Here is a 7,225-nt window from a genome sequence, read left to right as displayed (position 1 = left end):
GAAGATCGGACAGATTTCGCCAAGGCAAGCTGGGCAGTCGCCTATTGCTCCTATTCCAGATAACCCACTGTACCCTGTCTGAAAGGAAGTAACGCTAGAGTAGACTCGCGAAAAGTGTATAAGACACTTTTAAGATCAACTAAATAGCTAAGCCCAAGGGAAGTCGTTCGGGGAGGCCCTCCCTAGTTGTCAAAGGGTAAGAAGAGAAGAGAACACGATAACGAAACGTTGAATCATGTAGAAGACGTAGGGTAAATGCGAAGCAAATTAGGAAGAACATGCAGTAAGCTAAGCGAAGAGGTAAGCAAGAGACATGTTAGACTATACTACAACTACTATACGTATGAGTACTAGTACTACACTACTACTACACAAAAAAAAAATAAAAACATCTACAATTAACAATTACTTCAAATAAAATGAACAAAAATAAGCATGCAAAATAAAAAATTAATTTGAATAAAATTAACTTGATGAATTCTACTAGATAGAGCATGCAGGATAAAGAACTGTTTCAACTCCGGGGTCATCTTTGTCTTCTCCAACGTCCATCTGAAACAGATACAGTGGTAACAGATTAATAAGGAGCAATTAATACTAACTGTTATGTAATCTCACCTTAATTAAATTTCTACAGTCAAAGATTAACTGTTTATTCATCCAAAGTGAAGAAATTTGAAACGAGTGAAACCCATCAACTCTATTGTAGAAAACGTGNTGTTCCTCATTTTAACTTTTTTTTTTCATATTTTTATCTAACCTTTTCTCCCAGCATTTACTACTTTAGTTTTAAGTTTATAACAAAATAAATTTAAAGACCTATTAAGAACGGATGTTTTTTATTTTTAATTTTTAGCTTTTAATTAAACAGTGGCACGATCAGTTGCAAAACAGATCACCCTTGGAAAGGAACTGCACTCGAGGGAAAGTTACGGTAGCTACTTTCGAACAGACTAAAGTCTACCTAAAACCCCTCCTGCGTAAACTCAAGAACCACACACTTCCTGACGACATTCTAGAAAGTTTGACCGAAATCACCCTACATTTATTAAACAGAAATTATTTAAAGGTAAAGTGTATATCAGTTATTATTATTATTTAATATATAATTCAATGTTTATTTTAATGTAAGGCTAGCGATGCCTATCTTCAAATGGCAATCGGCAACGCTCCTTGGCCCATAGGGGTGACCATGGTGGGTATTCATGCACGTACAGGCCGTGAAAAGATTTTTTCGAAGAATGTAGCGCACGTTATGAACGACGAGACGCAAAGGAAATACATTCAGGCTGTTAAAAGACTAATGACAAAGTGTCAGGAGTACTATCCCACTGATCCTTCGCGGTGTGTCGAATATGCTGCCTTTGGATCGCCACAAACCGCGAAATCCGGAGAATAACTGGTCCGGACGATTCATTTTTTAAAGGTAATTCCTCTTTTAATAACCGATTTAAATCGCGGATTAAAGATTGTCAATTATTTAACTAAGATCCATTTATCGTATATAATATATTTACGTAATTGGAAAAAGAAAAAAATATTTCAGAATTTAAATATAGGATTCTTATTTATTGTCACATGTATTGTTCGTTTTTTGTATATAAATAAACAATTCCAGTTACTGATCCTTAGCTTTTTGTCCGAGCTCGTCGGCTCGTTTTGTGGCAGCTTCAATAGCGTCCATCAATGCGCCCCTAGAAATAATTATTTTAATTTCACGAAGTTATATGTATATACTTATTATTTACCGAACTCCTTTTTTCTCTAATGCATGTATCCCAGCAATGGTCGTACCTCCAGCTGAACACACGTCGTCTTTTAGGTCTCCAACGTGTTTTTGTGACTTGAGTACCATTTTAGCGGCCCCCAGTACCGTTTGGGCGGCCATTTCTGTCGAAATATCTCTGTACACGCCCATTTTGACTGCTCCGTCTGACAGGGCCTCTATTATCAAATAAGCCTAATAAAGAAGAAAGATTGTACATACGGTGAATTTTTTATTTCATCTAAAACGTACGAATGCTGGCCCACTTGATATAAGGGCTGTAACGGCGTTGATCATATACTCGGGCACCCTTCGACACATACCTGCTTTTTCTAAAATTGTTATTACGTTCGAAATATCGTCTTCAGTAACGTTTTGACCCGGGGTGTACACTGTACAACCCTCTCCTACCGTCATGGGTGTGTTGGGCATTACGCGGATCACTCGACATTTTTCGAAATTGCTTATAAACTAAAAATTTATATATTTTTGTTGTAATAGTTTCGATGTTTCAAATTATTTCCACATTTACCTTTTCTAGGGAAGATATTGTTACGCCGGCCAAAACTGATACAAAAAGTTTATTCTTGATTTGGTCTTTTCTCTTCGTTATCAGTAAGTCCATTACTTCTTGTAACATGTGCGGTTTTACAGCAATAAATATTATTTCTGCTTTTTCTGCAACGTCGCCATTGTCTAAACTAACGTTTGTTTTCCATGTTTCCCAAACGTGCAGGTTTTTCTTGTAGGGACTTGAAACGTAAATTTGCGAATATTGTACAACACCTGAAACGTATTATTTCGAAATTAACACTACGTGACTAGGGTTATTTTAGGTACCTTTTTTTACCATACTGTTACAAATAGCTTTAGCCATATTTCCGTCACCTATAAACCCTATTTTGTGCGACAACTTTTCTTTTGTCGGTGGCGCTTGATAACATAATTTTCTGATTCTGTGAAAAAACATTCTTTTTTTTTCTCTTATTTTACAAATGTTCAAGTCATTTTTCATGGTACGCCACTGATTTCTGCATATGGCAATAAAAATACGCAAAACTATTTTCGTTTTTACCTTACATTAGATAAAGCTAATATTGATTGAATACTCACCCAGTGATAGCACAATTAAAATTTAAATCACATAAATACTTGCTTTGTATAAGTCTTAGACCACACCCGACAAACATCGTGAAGTTATCGATTAAATTGTGAAATTGTTGTTTTAAACTTCTAATAGAAAATAGTTTATAGATTTTAAAAGAATATTTTTGGTCTAGTGGCTCTTTAATTTAATATTTTAGCTGTTTCGACCATTTAATAAGAAAGAAAATGCATTATGACGTTAATTACGTCCAAAGTAGGTCATTAACAATTAATTGGCATACATACCTACCTTTGGTTTACTTTTCATTTCTTAAATGTTATTATTAGATTCATGGACGATTAAGCCTTTAAGGCCATTTCATCCATTTAAATTTAATATTGAATTGTAAACTTTTTATATATTTTACATTTATTTAAATTTGAGTACATGCTTTTTTATTCTTATCTAATCAATAAAAAATAAAATAAAATCCATAACAAAAGAACTTAATGCATACTGAACATTTTTACTACAAGTTTATGGTTTATAGTACAGGTTTGCTCATCATAGGAGTTTTTATGCTTCCGTGTCTCGATACGCTCGTCTTCGTTTCTTTGGTTTTACTCAATTCAGCTGATCTTGATGTTGCAGCTTCCACTGCATCCATAAATGCAGCCCTATATGTAAATATCAACGAAATAAAATGGAAAACTAGTCAAAAATATGGTTTAAAGGAATGTACCTAACCCCGTGTTGTTCTAACACATGTACACCAGAAATTGTCGTTCCTGAAGGAGAACACACTTCGTCTTTGAGAGTCCCAGTGTGTCTTCCCGTTTCTAAAACCATTTTGGAGGCCCCCAGGACAGTTTGCGCCGCCAATTTGGTTGCCATTTCGCGTGGAATGCCATTCTTCACTGCACCATCAGATAAAGCTTCAATAACGAGGTAAATCTGTAATTATATTCACTTTTATATTGATTAGAAAAAACATTACCAAAAACATCGGTACATTACTTGCTCTACTAAGCATTTCATTATTTTGATATTGTTAATAATGTTAGTAATTGCAAGAGAATGTATCTTTGAGCTATCCTGAATATGTAAAAACAAAAATTTGTAATAAAACTCTTACAAAAGCTGGTCCACTTCCTGCTATTCCACATATAGCATCAAACATAGACTCTGGGACCAAATTACAAACTCCAGAAACTTCAAATATCCTTCGAACCAATGCAATGTCCTCATCAATCGCTACCTGTCCTGGACAATATGCAGTGCAACCCTCTCCCACCATTAGAGGAGTATTTGTCATCACCCTTACCACACGAGATCCCTCAAAACCCATGAGAGTCTAATAGAAAACACTATTACATACATTTACATTTTTAAACAAGTAAACCCAATTCTTACATACATTTTCCAGTGCTGCTATTGTAACTCCTGCCAAAATTGAAATAAACAGCTTCCCAACAATCCTGTAGGGAGAACTGGTTTTGTATATATCTGCTATTGCCTCAGGCAATACGTGGGGCTTCACACACAAAAATATAACATCAACTTCTTCTGCCAGTTTCCCATTTTGATGGGTTGTTTTTGCACCTTGTGCTCTCCAATACACCAAACTTTTCTCATGAGGTCCAGATACATAGATTTGTGAATAATCTACCAAACCTGTGAAAAAGAAACTACTCTTTAAGTATAAACTGACTATGCACTTAAAACTGCAATAACCTTGTCGAACCATTCCTTCACAGATAGCCTTGGCCATATTTCCTGGTCCAATAAATCCTATCTTTTGACTAAGAGGTCCTGAATTTTCTGATGACATTATTTTCGTCTTATTTTACTAAAAATTCACTTTTTGTAAATTGCACCAATTAACCTCAATTTTCTTAAAACTTCCTATTTAACACAAAACCATAAAACTAATCACTAAATTGACCCATTATAATGCTTCTATCGTAAAAAACTTGTTATATTCGAGAAAAACATTGATTAATTAAACAAATAAACATGATAGGTATACTTCATTAAAAAGGAAGTGTCTCCTGTACAATCTAACCGTGTTTTTATTTTTTTTAAAGAAACCGATCACGACTAAACCCTTCGTCAATGTATAAATAAATAAATACGTTTATTTATTTATTCGATTTTAGTCTTACTAATAACTGACAAGAGTTATAATTAATTAAAATTGACATGTAATCTGACAAAATAGGATCATACGACTACGATAAGTGTTCTCATGGTCATGTCCTTCCATTTATCTTTACAAACATGAACCTAGGTGAAATCTCTCCTTTTTATCTTCCATGTAGTTTTAAAAATAATAAACGCGGTCGAATCGTTCTTTTTTAAAAAATATAAATACACGGTTGTACTACACTGGAGACACATTCTACTTTTTTTCCTCTTTGTCATGCACAATGCCTTTTTTTTAGGCATTCACCGTCTCTCTCGCACTTGTATTCAATTATCTTTAGAGTTGTGATCAGGCGATGGAACTTTAACGAAGCAAAACCCACCTAAATTTCAATTTTATAAAAACGAGCTGAAACTAGCCACCCGATTGGTTAAATTACGAAATTTTTGCCGCGTATCGTCGCAGAAATCTAATATTGTGCTTCTGCGTATCATTTTACGCGTCATAGGTGCTTCGTGCATTAGCTTTCGCAAATTTCTGCAAGCAGGGAACGAGCTGTGCACTGCTCATTAGCAGGGAAGGTATTGGGTAGGTTGGTGTGTATTTTCAGATGTAACTGATTTCATTATTTTGTTCAGTTAGATTTATTGCAATTAGCTTTTAGTGAGTTAAAGTAATTAAATTCAAAGCGGTTAGTTTTTGAAGAGCTTTATTTAACAGCCTGACTGGTTATTGAGACTGATATTTTAACATGTCTGAAACGTGACGCCTATCGCCATTTTGAAATTTTTTTACTTTCACAAGATTTTGTTTTACAGGATAATTATAAAAGCTCCATGCCATGAGTTCCGGAATATTGGTCTTCCCAGTTCTTATTCACTCCAGGATGTAGTTGCATTTGAAAGAAGCATCCAGTGGAAACAAACAGCAGAATGTGGCGTTGATAGAGAAAGGATTTCTGAAAATGAAATGGTAAGTAACAACATAATTAGAGATAATGTATGTAAAATTTTAAAGAATTTTACAGAAACCTCAACTTCCTAGGCATTTACAACCTAGTTTCATTAGACAAGTGTTAGGTGTGAGTTCAAAACAACAGAACTAAAGTAGAACTGCATTCCAGGATATATTAATTTATTGAATATAGGAAACATTTATTTACCTTATTAACAGTACATTGTGCATTACTTTAAAATTGTACTACTTTTAACTTAATGTTTATATTTAATTTCGTATCTTTGTTTAATACTGTGACTAATTTGTTTTTCTTGTCCATCTCTACAGATTGGCCAATAAATGAAAGAGAGTTAGAGTTCAGGTTGACCATACCAACAACCAATGTCTACAATGGCATCTTTTTTGGACAATGTTCTTGATTTGCTGTTTCCATCTGTACCTTGCAACATTATGCAGTTAATCTTCAATCATTGAGTGGGAGCAACTGGAGAACTGATACAACTTCTCTGCTATGGTATTTCTCCAGGATTTAGTTTGCTTTTCATACCTGCAAACTTTGAAACACTAGACTCTACAGTTCATTAAGGTGAGGATGCTTGACATAATTAATATTAATTGCTCCTTATTAATCTGTTACCACTGTATCTGTTTCAGATGGACGTTGGAGAAGACAAAGATGACCCCGTAGTTGAAACAGTTCTTTATCTTGCATGCTCTATCTAGTAGAATTCAACAAGTTAATTTTATTCAAATTAATTTTTTATTTTGCATGCTTATTTTTGTTCATTTTATTTGAAGTAATTGTTGATTGTTAATGTTTTTGTTTTTTTTTATATGTAGTAGTGGTACTTCTAAAACACTTTTAGTAGTTGTAGTATAGTCTAACATGTCTCTTGCTTACCTCTTCGCTTAGCTTACTGCATATTCTTACTATAAATTGCTTTGCATTTACCCTACGAGTTCTACATGATTCAACGTTTCGTTATCGTGTGTGTTTCTTCTCACCCTTGTGGAATTAGGGAGGGCCTCCCCGAACGACTTCCCTTGGGCTTAGCTATTTAGTTGATCTTAAAAGTGTCTTATACACTTTTCGCGAGTCTACTCTAGCGTTACTTCCTTTCAGACAGGGTACAGTGGGTTATCTGGAATAGGAGCAATAGGCGACTGCCCAGCTTGCCTTGGCGAAATCTGTCCGATCTTCTCTACCAAAACTATTAGTATTTGCCGTTAGTCCTGTTAATTTTGCACTATTTGCTTTCAGATAATGACG

General features: G+C 34.6%; 3 protein-coding genes and 1 long non-coding RNA gene across 4 annotated transcripts in view; 2 read left to right on the top strand and 2 right to left on the bottom strand.

Annotated features, from left to right (window-relative positions):
• LOC108738578 (pre-mRNA-splicing factor 18) overlaps positions 1-3,719 on the top strand; it is a 12,489-nt gene extending 8,770 nt beyond the window's left edge. The window contains exons 6-7 of the mRNA XM_025978200.1: positions 1,133-1,426; positions 3,504-3,719. Coding sequence (XP_025833985.1) covers positions 1,133-1,399 — 267 coding nt within the window. The 3' untranslated portion in view covers positions 1,400-1,426; positions 3,504-3,719. The remainder of the gene's footprint in view (positions 1-1,132; positions 1,427-3,503) is intronic.
• On the bottom strand, positions 1,541-3,123 carry LOC108738580 (pyrroline-5-carboxylate reductase-like). Its single transcript, XM_018472057.1, has 6 exons — positions 2,879-3,123; positions 2,606-2,721; positions 2,298-2,551; positions 2,018-2,236; positions 1,749-1,960; positions 1,541-1,694 (listed from the first exon to the last, which is right to left on the bottom strand). The coding sequence occupies exons 1-6, from the start codon at positions 2,953-2,955 to the stop codon at positions 1,619-1,621; spliced, it is 954 nt and encodes a 317-aa protein (XP_018327559.1). The 5' UTR covers positions 2,956-3,123; the 3' UTR covers positions 1,541-1,618.
• Positions 3,281-4,924, bottom strand: LOC108738581 (pyrroline-5-carboxylate reductase 3). Its single transcript, XM_018472058.2, has 5 exons — positions 4,587-4,924; positions 4,270-4,526; positions 3,988-4,206; positions 3,595-3,806; positions 3,281-3,529 (listed from the first exon to the last, which is right to left on the bottom strand). The coding sequence occupies exons 1-5, from the start codon at positions 4,681-4,683 to the stop codon at positions 3,397-3,399; spliced, it is 918 nt and encodes a 305-aa protein (XP_018327560.1). The 5' UTR covers positions 4,684-4,924; the 3' UTR covers positions 3,281-3,396.
• Positions 4,925-5,333: 409 nt separating this feature from the next.
• Positions 5,334-6,651, top strand: LOC108738583. Its single transcript, XR_001938007.1, has 3 exons — positions 5,334-5,970; positions 6,283-6,541; positions 6,610-6,651. It is a non-coding gene; the product is annotated as an uncharacterized LOC108738583 (long non-coding RNA).
• The last annotated feature ends 574 nt before the right edge of the window (positions 6,652-7,225 follow it).

Source organism: Agrilus planipennis, unplaced genomic scaffold (genome assembly GCF_000699045.2).
Source record: "Agrilus planipennis isolate EAB-ADULT unplaced genomic scaffold, Apla_2.0 scaffold154, whole genome shotgun sequence".
NCBI classification, from domain to species: domain Eukaryota; kingdom Metazoa; phylum Arthropoda; class Insecta; order Coleoptera; family Buprestidae; genus Agrilus; species Agrilus planipennis.
The sequence above is the reverse complement of the archived record's forward strand: the minus strand, read 5'-3'. Positions and strand labels throughout refer to the sequence as shown.